At 33.9% G+C, this 17,296-nt stretch overlaps 2 protein-coding genes across 4 annotated transcripts; both read left to right on the top strand.

Annotated features, from left to right (window-relative positions):
* Nucleotides 1-5,134: 5,134 nt before the first annotated feature.
* Nucleotides 5,135-8,540, top strand: LOC117919699. The gene is made up of 3 exons (XM_034836934.1): nucleotides 5,135-5,264; nucleotides 5,374-5,490; nucleotides 7,002-8,540. The coding sequence occupies exons 2-3, from the start codon at nucleotides 5,409-5,411 to the stop codon at nucleotides 8,114-8,116; spliced, it is 1,197 nt and encodes a 398-aa protein (XP_034692825.1). The 5' UTR covers nucleotides 5,135-5,264; nucleotides 5,374-5,408; the 3' UTR covers nucleotides 8,117-8,540.
* Nucleotides 8,541-10,496: 1,956 nt separating this feature from the next.
* LOC117920874 (U4/U6 small nuclear ribonucleoprotein PRP4-like protein) lies at nucleotides 10,497-17,232 on the top strand. Of its 3 annotated transcripts, none has more exons than XM_034838544.1 (8): nucleotides 10,497-10,595; nucleotides 10,698-10,820; nucleotides 12,067-12,177; nucleotides 13,574-14,480; nucleotides 15,123-15,576; nucleotides 15,699-15,896; nucleotides 16,006-16,087; nucleotides 16,722-17,232. In XM_034838544.1, the coding sequence occupies exons 4-8, from the start codon at nucleotides 13,576-13,578 to the stop codon at nucleotides 16,814-16,816; spliced, it is 1,734 nt and encodes a 577-aa protein (XP_034694435.1). In that variant the 5' UTR covers nucleotides 10,497-10,595; nucleotides 10,698-10,820; nucleotides 12,067-12,177; nucleotides 13,574-13,575; the 3' UTR covers nucleotides 16,817-17,232. The 3 variants fall into 3 exon arrangements, with proteins under 3 accessions (XP_034694435.1, XP_034694437.1, XP_034694436.1); XM_034838545.1 differs by having other exon boundaries at nucleotides 10,544-10,595; nucleotides 10,711-10,820; XM_034838546.1 differs by lacking the exon at nucleotides 10,698-10,820 and having other exon boundaries at nucleotides 10,524-10,595.
* The last annotated feature ends 64 nt before the right edge of the window (nucleotides 17,233-17,296 follow it).

The raw sequence follows: 17,296 nt of genomic DNA, 5'->3' as shown, positions 1-17,296 counted from the left end.
TCCCGTTGACAAGGGCCAAATAAACCAGAGTGATGTTTTTGTTCAAGTATTCAAATTTACACAACATAATATCTCCGTATTTTGTGTCATAAATAAAACAAAATATTCCAACATAATATTTAGTGCAAAACAGTTTGATCCATGCATGGTAACAAAATATCATTTTCTTTTCCACAATTCAAAATAACATATAAAATAATTTAATTTTATAAATATTGCATTAACTTTCCTTACCTCAAAATGTGCAAAGATCTTGAAGGAAAAATAACCCTGAAAAGTTTACTTTTCACCTAACACAATAAAAAGACCACTATTACTATTTACCTCAAAATATAAATCTGATAATCCTAAAAATTTCTAAATGTTAAGATTAATATTTTTTATTAACAAAGTAATAATTTAATTACTCTATTCCTTATTTAATTAAAATTAATAAATTCTCAATTTGTTTCTAATAACACATTACTAATTTAATTAAATTACAATTTTATTTTATTATAAAATTCTATATATATAATATATATATTTTGCCAAATCTCTCATTCTATTTATTACAAAAAAAAAGACCATTATTACTATTATCTTATTTATTAATCTAACACTAAATGTTGTTATTATTATTATTATTATTATTATTATTATTATTATTATTATTATTTTTTAATTAAACAATTCAAAAGTCATTCATGTCTCTCGGGTACACCAAAAAAATCAAGTTTTTTTTTTTTTTTTTTTTTGCCATCATCATGATTCATTATATATATATATATATAATATCAAAAGGCTTCCTTCAAGGCACACGCCCCCTTTTTCTTTTCTTTTCTTTTTTTTTTTTTCCTTTTTTTTCTTGCTTCCAGTAGCACAGCACGCGTTCTCTTTTTCTTTTTTTTTTTTTAAATTAACCCTAACCTAAAATTGAAACTTTCCAAGGAATTTTTTATTATTTTTTTTTTCATCTAATAAAATTTAAGATCTCCTAAATTCCAACAATAAAATCAAAATCTTAAATTTTTATTATTTTGATATTAAAACGAATTAGAAATAAAATAATCTAACCCTAATCTAGATTTGGGGTTTTCCAAAAAATATATCTAATGTGTTTGAAATTAATCAATGAATCTAAAATAATAATCTAGGGGTTAGAAACTTACCTATAGAGGTTTGTTCTTCAAACCTTGAAATCTGACCTCAACTTCACGTTCTTTGGAAACTCTCTGTGAATAGGAATACGATTAAAAAAAAAAAACAGGAAGAAAATTTTCTATTTATACCTAGGGTATTATTCGTAAAATTACCTTTTCACCCCTCTTCCATTTTATTAAATTAATTAATTAATTAATTTAATATCATTATTAAGAATTCCTAAATTACCCTTTAAAAGAAAACTTGGGCGTTACATATATAATACTTGTAATTCAATCAAAATTAAAACCAATAGCATATTGCAACATAATCAATGTAACTAAGTTCGGGGTCCAATCAATAGAATACATGTAACTCAATCAAAATTAAAACTAAAAACATATTGCAACATAATCAATGTAATTAAGTTAGTGATCCAATCAATAGAATACACATAACAAACTAAGAGCATATTGCAACATAATTAATGCAAGTGGTAAGATTGATCAAAGACCTCAAAAGGTCAAAAAGTAAACCTATTTCGACAAGTTCACAATCATTTTTAACCATGTTCTATCCTATGTAGGACCAAAAAGAACCCAACACATACAAAGTTTTGGACTCATGAATACAATCACTTAAAGACAACATCATTCCTCAAGCAATAACCTTCAAAAAAGATTATTGGAGTTTGGATTGCGATGGTCAAACCCAATTAGTAATTAGCTTAAACGCAAAATTTTGTGTAATGCTTATTAACTAAGTCACGAGAGAATATTGTGCAACAGGAGGCCATGAAAATTAGCAATAAATATGCAATTGAAACCATCAAAAGATTCTTAGGATTGAAGATTGATACTGCATGCATTTTAAAACCATCTTAATAATGATGAAACTTCATTATGATTTAAGGCAAATACCAAAGTCGATTAAGAGTGGTCAGTTGTAATCATTTCATAAGGAGTGGAAGTCGATGCTTTTGCCCATTTTTTCAGTGTGAAGCAAAGTAGATTGATGTGGTGCTGTGGGGTCACTTTGCCATCATGCAAATCAGCAGACAAGCTAATCTTTGAACAGTGGTGGCTTTTGCTTCATCACCCTTGATGGCTGTGAGACAAGACGTAGCAAGAACAACTGTCATCATGCACATGGAGGAGGTTGTGATATTAAATGATGACTCTAAAATTAAATTTACATTTGGTAAAGATTTCAAATACCATAAAAGTTTGAACTCTCTTACTCAACATTAATTAATTTGCAAATGAGTTAGCTGAATTCAGAATTTAAAAAATTTAAAAAAAAATGGTTGAAAGTGGATTATTATGAATAGGTTGTTGATTTTCTTTATTGAAATTAATAAATAAATAAATAAACAATTCTGGTGGCTAGGGTGGTTTGGCATATTCCATTTCAATGTACTTGGACTTGGAATCACTATCATTTGTCTACCACCCATCCAATACTTGAATGACTCCCACCGCACATTCTTCTTCTATTTTCCTCCTGCATTGTTCCCCATCATTCTGCCTACACGCCAACTTGCCCTTGCCTCCCCAACACACCCTTAATCCTCTCGTCTACTTCATCTAATTACAAATCATAATAGTATCAAAAAAAGTGCAATTAATTAAATCTCATCGTGTGAAACGATTTACATGATTTGGCATAAGCCTATGTATAAGGGCAAGAAAAAACTTTTCATATTGTGAAAGGAGATTACCAAAAAAAAATAAAACTCTCTTGAGTCAAAATTGTTTCTTATATACCTTTTCAATTACGTGGAAAAATTTTATTAAGAAAAAAAAAAAACCTAATGACCGATGACAGTAATAAAAAAACTATTTTTACTAGAATATATGTTATTACAAAGTTATCAATGACTTTTTAGTTAACTCACAAATAAAATATGAGGCATTTTTCAATTATTTGTACTCGATCTAATTTTTTTTATAATTTGATGTTGGTTTTTATATGATTTCAACTTAAATTTTATTAGGAGGAAAAAACAAAAAGAGACCGGGTTTGATCAAACAACAAATTTTGGTGGTAGAGAAGTAATTTGAAAAAGAATCACAACAAAATATTTCATATTCTAATAATGATTTGTTCTAATTCTGACCGGGAAATATCTTAAAAACACTACTATTTTAATTCCATGGTGGGACCCATGTGTAATTTTCAGAGACAACACTTGAATTGAAGTCAAACCTAAGAATGAAAAAATAAATAATAAATAAATAATGGAAAACATTGTGCATGCAAGCGCGGGTGCTCTTTGTTTACTTTTCCCACGTTCTTCCTAATCATCATAGGTCCTAGGTTAAGTAATCATGAAACCATGAATTCCCAAAGTACCCTCGGACCAATAAAATTGCTGCTCTACGATAGTCTATAGGTGCTCGTGTGGTAATATTGAAATAACGTGTGAGGGTGAAATCGTCATTCAAAGAAATTTGACCCACATTTTATAACTTAAAATTTGACCCACGAGGCGTAACCTCTCTCAATTCGCAGTAGGTGAGTTTGAAATTTCTGAAACTAGTTCGACAAGGGTATTTTCGTCCATTTACGAATTCTTTTTAGTCCAGTTCGGTCACCGACTCGCCAAAAACCGACTCAGCCACTCGCGCCACAACTCGTCTCATAAGCGCGTGTCCACACTCCATCACATCAAAGTTCATCAAGACACATTTTTATTTAGAATATTTTTCCACCATCTCTTAATAGGCATATATTGTCGCTTTATTCCATAAGAATTTGATGTTGGTATGATCTGTAGATATTTTAAAAGTATATACTACTCCAATTTTATTTGGAAGGAGGGCAATGTCACATAAAAAAGTAAATTTGGTTCAATTATTAAGTTTTTTTTTTTATATAACTTTAATGGGAATTTAATGCCTCTCTAGACCTATGCTAACTTCGTCCATTGATATATGATAGTTATATCGATTGATATAATTTCACAGTAGAAATAATTTGTTTTATTGTTTATTTTTAGAAATTCATATATAATTATATGAAAACAAACATTACTTTTATAGTATTAAATATTATTAATATGTAATTATTTTAAATTTAAAGAAATATTATTATTATTATTATGTGTTTAATTTTTAGACCTGCATTTTTTTTTTTTTTCATGTCATTCTAATTTTGTACATCGTCTTTATTATTTTCATTATATGTTTTGCTATCCTCCTATTTTATGTCATCTTTTATTATTTTCCTTAATAAAATCAACAAATTCGATATTTAATTGACCATGAAATCATTTTTGGCTTGAGGCTCAATGATTTATTTGTTAAATATTTTTTATTGAAAATAAAAAAATTTATTCTTGAAAAAAAAAAAATCCTAAAAAAATATATATTTTTTAAATCATATAAAATAATACAAATATTGAAAGATATTTACATAAAAAAATTAGAGAAAGTTAATGTTTATCTTTTTATTTATCTGCTTATTGTTAATGAATTAAAATATGATATAGATATTAAATTATAGGTAGGAAACTATTATTAATTGAAATTAAAGTAGAATATAGAATTTAAATTAAACTAGAATTTGTTATTAGTTTAAATTAAAGTAGGAAATAGAGTTTGAATTAGAATAGAAGTCGGGATTTTTATCCAATGAAAATGCAATCCCTTATTTGTAAAGGAAGGGAAAGATTGCGTAAAATTTAATTCTTAAAGATATTCGTATACAATTAACCTAAATATATCATCAATTTTATCTTTCCCAAAATAAACGACGTACTTAAAAGAGAAAGATGGCAAAGAAATAGTAACGGATGCACCAGCAGCCTCCACGTGTGCAGAGACCGCGAGCGTGAAGTACACGGGGAGGGAAAGAGAGTGGGAAACGAACCGTGTCAATTACACGTGACTCAGTCGTAAATTCGTAATCAGAGAAGGAAACCAAATATAGTTTCCAAATTACATGAAAGACAGGGGCTATAAATACAATGCCAATGGGCGCATCAGAGTGATATCGAGACAACCTCTGAGGCCTTCCCATTCGCAATTCGCTCCAAACTCGTTTCAATTCGCAACAACTTTTTTTGGATCAATCAAACCATTTTTGGAACTCTGATCAAATCTCTGTCAGGCCCCATCTCCTATTCTCTGCGATTCCTGGTATTTCTTTTTCTTCTTCTTTCAGTTTTGTTTATTTGTTATTTTAGCTTTGTTTCTGTGCGGAAAACGCAGTTTGTCTGACACCGATCTCTTCTTGTCCTGGAACCAGGCCTTTTTGGTGTTGGCTGGCTTTGGGTTCTGAGAATGGGTGGTCGGAGACGACAAGGTGATTACCATCATCAAGAATCTCAGAAGACGAGATCACTCAACAGGAAACCTCCGCTGGGTGCGTGTTTTGTGTGGTTTCTGGTGGTTTTTTTCCTTTGATCGTTTTTCAATCTTTTGTATGAGTAATTCTTCGTTGGTTTTTTTGCGGTGATGGCGTCTTTTGATGGGATTTTGGTCTCAGCCAATGGGTTCTTTCCGATTTTGAAAACTCTTCTTTTTAATTGTTTAAGTCTTGAATTTTCGAATGCGTTTTCTTTAGTTTTGTTGCCTTAGATAGAAAAACGAAGAATCCTCTTAGTTGAGTAATGGTCTGTAAAATTCCTCATGTTCAGTTTCTCCTCAATGGGTTTTTGTTATATAGGTGGGTTTGTTCTCTGACTTTTTTGACGCTTGTTCTTGATTATTGTGTTTAAGGCGGTTGCTATGAAGTTTAGGGTTTTGTTTATTTAAAGTTGAAGTTTCTGCTTGATTGTGAGAGCGGTTTTTATCACACTGTTTCAGATTGGGATTTTTTATATTAGGGTTTTAAGTCTGTTTATGATTGCATTTGTGATCAAATTGAATATATTTGTAGTCGATGGTTTCCTGTTACGTTCTCATTGATCTCTACTAACTAGGGTTTCGCACCTTTTAATTTGTTCACTTTCTTTTCTATTAAAAAGGTTGGATTCCTTCAATGATTTAGTTGTTTTAAGTAAGATACAGTGACTTCTCTTATAGCTGTTCAGGGTTTGTGGTAGGTTTACTTTGTTCTCTTTAATGCTTTTGTTTGATGAGTGATAATTAGGGAATTGAAGGTAGTTCATATTTTATTGTTGTTCTAAATATTAGAGGTCCTAATTGTGTTAGTCATGGAAATTTGTAAACTTTTGCATGGCTGCTGGGAAACTCTGGAAAGTCGTTAGTTCTGTTATACTTTTTGGCTTTTTCTGTTCAAATGATCTGTTACAAGTTCCATAATTGGGAAATATATTCAGGGTAAGGAAGACATTCGAGTAACGGATGTTGAAAACACCCAAGAGATGTTGGATGCGGACTTTAAAAATGTGGAGAATTTTGAAAACATTCATGTAACGGATGTCGAAAACACCCAAAAAAAATATGGTGGATGTGACTCTGGAAAAGTGGAGAATTTTGGAAACATTTGAGTAAATAAAGGGAAGATTCGAGTAACAAATATCTCACCAAAAAATGGCGAGAAGTGGACTTTGGAAATGGGGTTAATGACATACTTAATGTAGTGGAAAAATGATGAGTGTTGGAGAAATTCAAATTTCTGACTTGTGGAGTTGCTTCATGGTTGTTTTGCTTACCTGTTCCACTCTCTTCCTCTTTATGCTTTCTATGGGTTCCTCTGACAAGTTTGAGCATTTTCAGTTCTACATTAAGCAACTCCCTTTTAGAATTTATTTCCCATTCCTGTTTCTAATTGCATATATTCTGCTCCCCTTTCTAGCAATTATACTTTATTTTCCCCCTTTGGAAAATATTATGCTTCTGGTCCAAATATGATAAGTGGGTTTTGTTCTAGTAATTAATCTGACACTTTACCTCTGCTTTGTTTCACAGGCAATTGGCAGCCCACTGTACCTTCATGGGAGAAGAAATTCTGCAGTTCCGTTGGATCATTTTCTTGGCAAAGGCTCTTGGAAAACAAGAGATTCATATACCTCTATGATAATGTGCTGCAGTGGAATGACTCTGCAGGTGAAGAGGCATTCCACAATGCAAAAAACCGATTTTGGGCACAGATTAATGGTCTCCCCTGTGACATATCATTGCCTGATCCGGATATTTATATTGATGAAATTGATTGGAACTGTAGCATTGATCCTGAGATGATATTGGACTTGGAGCGGGAACCTGTGGATCCTGATGATTGTGTTAAAAGTGAAAAGGTTTCAAGTCTTGGTAATTCTCTCCTCCTACTAAATCAATCATTTTCATGCACTGGATGGGGGGATGCTGAAGAGGATATTGGGAAAGCAGCTGATATTCCTTCAGGTCCTGGATTATGGCATCATGATCAAAATGTGGATAATCCTTGGGAACTTAGTTGTACTCAGAATAAGGGAGCTGTAAAAGCAACAGGCTGGGGAGATTCTGAGGAGGAGCCTGTGGAAGCAACGGGATGGGGAGATTGTGGGGAGCCTGTGGAAGCAACGGGATGGGGAAATACTAATGAGCCTGTGAAAGCAACAGGATGGGGAAATTCTAATGAGCCTGTGAAAGCAACAGGATGGGGAGACAGGGACCACCAGCCTGTGGAAGCAACAGGATGGGGGGACTATTATGGGGCCATGGAAGTACCTATATGGAAAGATGGATGGAATAATTCATCAGGTTGGAACCAGTATGAGAATAAGTATAACGATTTGGAGAATCTGAAAGATAGAAGAGCTGGTGGAGTTTGGGGAACAGGGAACGGGAATAGCAGGGGGGAGGAGGTAGGTTATATGTCAAGGTATCGATCCTCAAGGTTTCATGATAATGAGTATCAGGCAGATCATGGATGGAGGAGTGGAGGGAGGAAGAGAGCAAATTTTTTGTATGATGAAGGGCCATTTTTGGATAAGAAGGCTGCTTCGCAGCCAAGGAACACCATACATCATTGCGGTCCAGTGAGTCACCATGGATCAGGCAAAGCAGGAAATTCTTGGAGCTGGAAGAAGCCTGTTTCATAGAAGACTTGTGACTTCGAACTAAATAAAGAAGTGCTCTATATTTCATTTAATTTTTTTGTTTTTTGCTTATGTGTCAGAGAGTGCACAGTACATAACACCGACTCAGCCAACATAGTGAGTCATGTCCAACTCGGGCAACACAGTGATGATTGTTCATTTGGTGTTGCATTTTTGTAGCTGCTTCAGAAGATATTCTGTAAAGTGATTTGGAACTTTGTGTTCCCCAATTGGGATTTGGGAATAGGGCGCCTTGTTAGTACACGGTGTCTTTGGTGGCCATCCTTGCTAGTTGTATATGTTTATAAAGGAATGTCAATGATGAGTCAGCAATCTTCTTGTTGGCTTTGAGTGAGAGTCTTCTTGTATTCTGATAAACCAGAGATTGCCCAATAATGCATTAATATGTTAATTCTTTTCTATTTTAGTGCCTATACAATTTATTTTTTGTCTCAGAATAGTAGTGGTCTGAACTCTCTTGTATGTCACTCAGGGAACAGACTGAAAGACGTCTGGAATCTGGGTGGGTGCCTTGTCCTTCAACCCAGCTTTGCCTTATGAAAGGAGGAAAAGGGAAAAGGCTTATTATGGTTGCCAATTAGAACCATCCCACCAGTTGATGGGAGTGAATGCTGATATGTAATACTTACCTGAAAAGTGAAATCCCTAGGGCTAATAGTTGTCATAATCTGCGCACTTAGTTTCTTTGTGATGCTCTTGGAAACAAAGCTTCTCTATTATTCTACCTTTATGACCCATTTCCGTTGTGTAAAACTTTTACAGCAAAACCGGGGCATTGTTTTTTAGTTGAGTTTCATTTGAAGAGGGAGACAAAAGCTCCTAATGCCAAAAAAAGAAAAGAAAAAACAGAAACTAATGATGAGCAGGTGCTGGGATCTGATATTCCCCATGATTGGACCTCTTGCAAGCGAGGAAGCAGAGCAGTGCAGTGCTATGCAATGCAATTGAGAGGGTGTTTGACTCCCAAAACAAAACAAACCACGCAGAGGGCAGGGCATTGGTGGACTGCATGGGTGGGAAGTCAGGGACTGCGTCCCACAATTAGACAAGCCCCTGCCGAAGATCATAGACATCCGGACACAATAACCCCACCACAACCACGCATGTCCATAACTTCCGATTACATCTCCTACTTCACCACCATCACAACCAAGACCATGATGTCACTCCCAAAATTGCCCTAAACATTTGGTGCCCTTTATGTTTTCCAACTATTGCTGCTACAACTCTTCTACATTGCATTTCGCTTACATTCACTAGGAGAGCTAATCATATTTTTAGGATCATTAAACCCCTGCTAAATTTTCCAAATTGGGGCCAGGATTATTCAATTTGAAAATTAAGGATGTGTGACAACTTTCAAAAATAGTTTTTAAGAAAAGTTGTTAATAATAGATTTCAATTATTTTCACCAAAAAAAAAAAACCAAACTTAAAAATGAAAACACTGTTTATTTATTTATTCTTTATAAAGATATTATGTATTTATATATAATGTAGAATTTATTAAATATTTTTCATATTTTCAATTATTTCTCAACATATTTTATTAAAAACGCTTAAAAACATGTCAAATCTATTTTCAAAAATAACATATTTTCAGAATATATTCTCATTACTTTAATTAAAAAAGATAATAAGCTTTTAAAATTTCCAAGAAAAAAAATCATTTTCAATAAAAGTTTCGAAATATATCCTTAATCTCATATAAGACAGTATTCTATTAATGGATCGTGTTTGTGTTTGTGTTTGTGTCAAAACTTAAACATTCTATTACATAGTTTAACCCAAATCCGACACTAATAATAATCGTATCAAAAAATAAACCTATATATTATATAATTATTAAACAAGTGATGCATTGTGTAACATATCTAACCTATTTAATAATCTGATTCTCATGTTAGTAATTAGTATGAATTAATTTGGTATAAAATTATATGATTTATGTTTTAACCAAATATATTTATGACTAAATTAAGTTATTTAAAAACAAATTAAAAGCAAATTAAATATGCATTATATGGTTTAAAATTATAATTAGATTAATCAACAAGATTATAAAATAGGTTCATTTGGGTTTATGTTATGTAGGTTTACTTAAAAAATAACTTATTTATTAAATAAAATTACGTGAGTTGATACGAATTTGTGTCATTCACTAAAAAATTGCCTATTTATTCGACAAGTTACACAAGTTGATGTGAATTTGATACAAATGCATTATACTCAACCTAAAGTTATAAAAAGGATATTAGGTTGGAGTAGTGTGGGTGAATTGTATCAAACTTTGTGAGATGTGATCTTATGCACAGATGGGCCCTATGCAATGGACCTCCTTTAGTAAGCCCATTATGCCCATGAAGTCTGATGGAGCCCAAATTCAGAAGTGGAAATCGCGGAGGAGAAGAGCAGGGAAAGCAGAAGCTGCTACTACCCATCTTGGTGAACGGCGATCGCCGGTAACTGCTGCGCAACTGTGCCCTTCTTCTTCTTTCATTTTCGCATTAACTCTATATTATTATAATTATTTTTATTTATTTTTATTTTTTCATTTTGACAAGTCCGTGAGGTTAGGGTTTTACGGATTAGATGTGAGCGTGTGAAGGGGGTCAGGTTATACCGTGTTTGGTTGCTGAGAAACCAGAAGCAAACGTTAGCGGATAAGAGTTTCGAGCTCTTTTTAGGTGAGTTTTGTGTAGTTGTTGTTTGGTTTCGGTGTTAATTATTCGCTTTTGCAAGAAAACAAAAATGCATTGGTTTAACCTCATAAAAGCAAGAGAATCACTCCCAAAACACAAACCAAACAGTGCCAAGAAGTGTCAATTTCATATTTATTTTGCTTATTTTTTACTATAGTTTCTCGCCAACCAATCAGAGACTTCACGGGGGAAAACTAGCCAGCAATTTCATTTGGTAACCTGTTGCCCCCTTTCTTTTTCTTTTTTTTCTGCATACCCCCCGTTTGATGAGTTGTCTTGAAAGAAACCATACTCGATATCATTTGCACTTTGTGTGAGCCTTTTCCACTCCGGCTCTTTGGGTTCATAACAAATTTGAATTTGATTTGAAACGGGTCTGATTAATTTTAATTCTGTTTTGCCACTCTGTTCTGGGCAAATTAATTCCAGGAAACTCCCCAGGAATTTCTTTCTTCAAGCCTATATTTATCTTCATTTATAAGTTACCATCGAGCTTGGGAGAAGCATATCTTGGTCCTTTCAGTTAGGTTCAGGACAACTATATGTATTTTCGCCCGAAATTTATTATTATTATTTTTCTAGAGAGAATTTTCCCTGTCAAGTAACTATGGTGTTGATTGCTTATCTTACTTGGTTGCTGATTTAGCTGATGTTTCGTTTGTGATATCTAATTCACTGTTCATTTATAACTTTTGTTGCCATTTTTTGGTTGATTGGGCTTCTGAGAAAACAGAGGGAAAGGAAAGGGTAGGAAATAAAAATTTTGAGTCTTATGCTTTTTGCTGTTTGTAGTTTAAAAAAATGAAAACACAACTCATGAACAAGCCAGGTGGTTGTTTGGATGAGTTGAGTGTCTTTTGGTTTTAAAAGTTGCAAGTGACATCAGACATGCTGTATTTGCAGAGAACTGGATTGCAAAATAGTGGAAATTGTGACAATGGAGAATAAGTGCAATCTGATGAAAATTTTAGGATTGGGAATTTAGCTTTCTGCGTTTCTAAGCAAGCAAAGGAACATTTTCTTTTTGCTCATCCACTGGTTTCCTCTACAATTGAATATCGGACATATTCCTTTTTTTTTTTTCACCTCCTTTTTTGCTTCTCACTGCTGTGAGAAGAAACAAAAGTGCTATGGGAGGACAGAAAAATTTTGCCTTTTTTCTTCATTTTTTATTTCTTGTATCAGTTTGGTAGTTTAATTATTATTCTTATTTTAGTTCTTTGTATCTCAGCATTTCAGTGCGAGTGGGTGTGCCCGTAATTTTGAGTGGCTTGAATTAAGATCTGAAGCAGCAGCCTTCTTTAAGGAGGAATCTTCTGCAGGAGTTATAGGGCTGATACAGGTTGGATTTTTTTTTTCTTTTTTTCTTTTTGGCTTAGTGTTCAATTATACCTTGTGTCTTTATTATTGTTTGGATATAGTTTGTTTTCTTAGTCCTTTTTTTTTCTTTTTTTATCATTATCCGAAGGCTGGATTATTTGGTTTTGGTTTTTCGAACCATAACTAGAATTTTTGCAGAAATTTTTGCTATATTTGGTTCTAGGAAAACACTAAGGAATGAAAAAAAAATGTTAAAAGAAAAATGATTTTCTCATGTTCGGTTTCACAATAGAAAATATAAAAGAAAATCAAATATAATTAAAATTAGTTAGAAACTATGCATTTTCAAATTATTTAAAATTTATATAGAAGTAAAATAAGTTAAATGAGGTTGAAGTAGTATATAAAAACAATTTATTTAAATCTATTTTTTATTTTACTTTACTCTTTCTTTCTTTCTTCTTTTCATCTCTATTTTCTTTCTCTTGTATTTTCCTTGAAATTTCCGGGAACCAAATATAGCCTTAAGCTTTAGGTTTGGTACTTATTGAGATGGTGTTTAGGTTTGTTAATATCTCTTTAATTTCTTTTTTCTTCTTTCCTTTTTTTTTTTTTTTTTAAGTTGAATTTTGCATTTATATTTTCTTAGTGACACTTTCTTTAGAACCCAAAAACTCCTATTTAAGCCATTACCTTTTCTTAGCTATTATTGGATTGGTTTGAGAAACAGAATTTGAATTTTCTTCGCAAGGTAAGTTTCATTGTGGTGTTATTTTGTCTCTTTTTATGTGAAAACCACAAAATCACAACTACTTCCTTCAGAATATTTTGTTGGGTTTAAGTGGATTTGAAAAAAGCTTGCTTTAATGCTTTAATTGTTTGATGGTTATTGGGGAAATGATATTGGCATTGTCCTTATAAAAGAATAATAAAATTTCTTCAAAATGACATGATTACCTTCTATGATGTTATTGCACACAAATATATTGGTCATATGATAAACCCGTAAATGTTTCTTATTTAGATGCTAGTATGGTTGATAAGAGTGGTTCACTCCCCCTCAAAAAAAATTTCTAGACCTTCCCATTTGTTCAAAAAATTACCTTATGATTTGCATACTTAAAAGCATATATGCATCGTGTATACCTTCATGCTTTTTCTTTCATTGACAATACAATCTTTACTTACCTATCCAAAAAAAAAAAAATCCAGTTTTATTTCATGATATGAGATCTGGTATGGTGCTGAGGTTTCAGATAGTAAATTTTGAGATAATTTTTATGTTTATCATAATTTGGCTGTATTCCTTTTTCAAGTTTGTGAACTGCTGGTGCACCATTATACTTGTCTTGGTGGCAATTTATTTTCTAGAATTATTTATGATAAGCTTTTATTAATTTTGAGTTTTCCTTTGTTAGGCATGGATGTAGACAAGGAAAACCCTGTTTCAGTTTCACTTGCAGAACCTTCTGCAGCAGTCACTGATGATCAAACTCCAGTTTCAACCATTGATCCTACCCCACTACCAGCAATGCAACCTATTATTCCTTCATTAGTCCCCCCTCCAATTGTGCCTCCTATTGCTCCCATACCCTCAGTTTCTGCCCCAATCCTCCGGCCATTGGCTCCTCTCCCTGTGCGTCCACCTGTCCTTAGGCCACCCCTTCCACAAAATGGTGAGATGAGAGCCAGTGATTCAGATTCTGATCGTGATGACTCAGGCCGTGCCCAGGCAGCTTCAGGTTCAGCTGTAGAATATGAGATTTCAGAAGAGAGCAGACAGTTTAGAGAGCGGCAAGAAAAAGCAAAGCAGGAATTCTTGATGAAGCGTCGTGCTTCTGCTCTAGCAGTGCCTACTAATGACATGGCTGTACGGACTCGCCTTCGCCGGCTTGGTGAACCCATAACCCTTTTTGGAGAAAGAGAGATGGAAAGACGAGATCGGCTGAGGATGATTATGGCAAAACTGGATGCCGAGGGCCAATTGGAGAAGCTGATGAAAGCTCATGAGGAGGAGGAGGCTGCAGCTCCTGTTGCAATGGAAGAAGTTGAAGAGGAAACTCTTCAGTACCCATTCTATACTGAAGGTTCAAAATCTCTTTTAGAGGCTCGAGTTGAGATTGCTAAGTATTCGATTAAGAGAGCAGCTTCACGTCTTTACCGTGCAAGGAGGAAAAGGGATGATCCGGATGAAGATTTGGATGCAGAGATGGATTGGGTTTTGAAAGAGGCTGGGAGTTTGGTCTTAGATTGCAGTGAAATTGGAGATGATCGACCACTTTCTGGATGTTCTTTCTCACATGATGGAAAACTGCTTGCCACCTGGTATTCTCTCTCTTTCTCTCTCTCTCATGTTGTGCCCTTTATGTGTGAGTGCTTAACTTAAATCTTTAGGAGCAGAACACGTGAAAAATCATTTTCTGAGTAATGAGTTATTTTGTCAGGCAAACACAATTACATCCAACCTTTGGTGGTGTGGCCTGAGTATTAAGATGCTCTTATGCTGTGAAGGCATAATTTATATCCACAATTTTTCATACCTTTTGCTAATTCTCTTCCTCTTGTTCTTTCCCTCTCGCTCTTTTTAAAAGCATCTCTTTACTTTTTCCACCACTATCATTGGTTATGCTACCAAGAAGCCTTTATTCTTTGCAGGTTGCAGTCATGGGTAGACCTTTTGCCCCTTCTATGATCTAAATGGAAAATTTAGTGAATTGCAAGTCTGTACTTGTTGTTGGTTAAACAATTTTTGAGGTATATTAATAATTACAACATTGTGTTTTTAAGAAATCATCAAAAGATTAGATAATTGGATCTTAGCATTTCCCCAGAAAAATGCTAGCAACATGGTCATTAGGTCTTTCTATGTTGTCTGTGATTAATGGAACTAAAGGCTCAATAAGGTTACTCAAATGCCAAATGAGGTGAGGATTACCTGATTTCTTCTTTTGGTTTGCTTTTCCCTAGTGCTCTAAGCGGAGTTGCTAAGATATGGAGCATGCCTCAAGTAAATAAGGTCTCTGCCCTAAAGGGACATACAGAACGTGCAACTGATGTTGCATTTTCTCCTGCACTCAACCATTTAGCAACTGCCTCTGCTGACCGAACTGCAAGGTTGTGGAATGCTGAAGGGTCTCTTCTGAAGACATTTGAGGGCCATCTGGACCGTCTTGCCCGCATAGCCTTTCATCCATCAGGGAAATACCTGGGCACAGCTAGCTTTGACAAGACTTGGAGATTATGGGATGTAGAGACTGGTGAGGAGTTGCTTCTTCAAGAAGGTCATAGTAGGAGTGTATATGGGATATCTTTCCACCGGGATGGATCTTTAGCAGCATCATGCGGACTGGATGCACTTGGTCGTGTATGGGACCTTCGGTCTGGGAGAAGCATTCTTGCATTGGAAGGCCATGTTAAGCCTGTGAGGACTCAATTTATCTGGCTGCCTTTTCCTTTGTTATTCATGATTTTCAAAAGATAGAACAAAATATCTATATATATTTTTTAAAACCAAATTAAATTTACATGTGGTTTCTTTTTTAGGTTCTGGGGATATGTTTTTCCCCTAATGGTTATCATTTAGCCACTGGTGCTGAAGACAATACTTGTCGAATTTGGGATTTAAGAAAGAAGAAATCCTTGTATGTAATTCCAGCTCACTCAAACCTTGTTTCACAAGTTAAATTTGAGCCTCAAGAAGGATACTTTTTGGTAACTGCTTCATATGATATGACAGCAAAGGTATTATTCTTTTCTAAATGCCATGGTTGTTTCTTTTAAAATATTGTTCTTTATTGTTGACTTCTTAGTTCCTTGCTAGCTTGTTTCATCTTGGATTTCTGTGAATCAGGTATGGTCAGCCCGAGATTTTAAGCCTGTTAAAACATTATCTGGACATGAAGCAAAAGTTACATCTTTGGATATAACGGAAGGTCAGTTTTTTAAGTTCTAGAGAAGCAAAGCTTAGACCTACAATTGAAATTAAGCAATTCAATTTGAGATCATTTTTTTAGAGTATGAACATTAGTGATTGGGGGGCTATTAAAGAATAAACACCATGGCTAGAAACATGTAAAAACATAAAGACAGATAAATAAAAAAATGAAAATATTTTAGTGTCGGAACCCCAATAGGTATGTCCCTTTTACTGTATTTTTTATAGAAACTCTGTTGATGGATTCAAGTGGTAACATGACTTATTGAGATTAACTTAGTGAACTCATGGCACAGTCCTGTAGACAAGCTTTGCCTTGGTTGGAACCTTATTTGGGATTTTTGTCTTGTAACCCTATGTTTCCATAGAAGCTATATTTAATTGAATGGTTTTGCTAGAAAAACACCATCTATTCTTTCTATAATTATATATACATGTCTCATATAGGAATTAAATGGGGTAATATAATAATATGCTATTATTAGTTAATTATTTCTTTAGATCAAAACCTCTTAAATAATGCAGTATCCATCATTTTCCTTTTTGCTGTTCTTTTTGCCTAATCATTTCTCTTTTTGTGGGTTGAAGTTTCTGCATTAAGTGGATAATTTTACTGTTGTTATTTGTGGCAGATGGACATTGTATTGCAACTGTGTCACATGATCGAACAATTAAGTTGTGGTCATCTGCAGAAATTGAAAAGGAGAAGGCTATGGATATAGACTAACTTAATACCAATACCATTCTCAAGAAACTTCAAATATGTGGGGGCCTTTCACTCGGCTGTGAACATTCATATATGCAATTTTAATTGAGATATCCACCAAGGAGACATGAAGCATACGTGGTTTCCCCAAGACAGAATTTTCGACTTTGGAATTACATGTCTACTGTGAGAGCACTTTTTGCCACAGGTGATAGGGACCTCCCGTACTTTCTGTGTCAAGTCTCTCATAAGCATGCATTTTTGTTCTGTTTGGTTCACCTGTACCTGGTTTCTTGTAATTGATTTGAAAGGGAGTAAGCAGATCCTAAATTTAGCAGTGGTAATTTGTGAAATGACCTTTCAAGCAACACAGTTTGTGCAACTTTTAAGAGATGCTAATCTGAGGTTGATTTTGGCTACAGGTATTATTTTGATTAGTGCTTATGGGGATTTTAGTTTTTGCCTGTTATTTTTATGTTTTTTACTTTTTTTTATGGTTTC

Source organism: Vitis riparia, chromosome 8 (genome assembly GCF_004353265.1).
Source record: "Vitis riparia cultivar Riparia Gloire de Montpellier isolate 1030 chromosome 8, EGFV_Vit.rip_1.0, whole genome shotgun sequence".
Lineage (NCBI taxonomy): Eukaryota > Viridiplantae > Streptophyta > Magnoliopsida > Vitales > Vitaceae > Vitis > Vitis riparia.
Note: the sequence above shows the minus strand (reverse complement) of the source record. Positions and strands in the feature narration are given on the sequence as shown.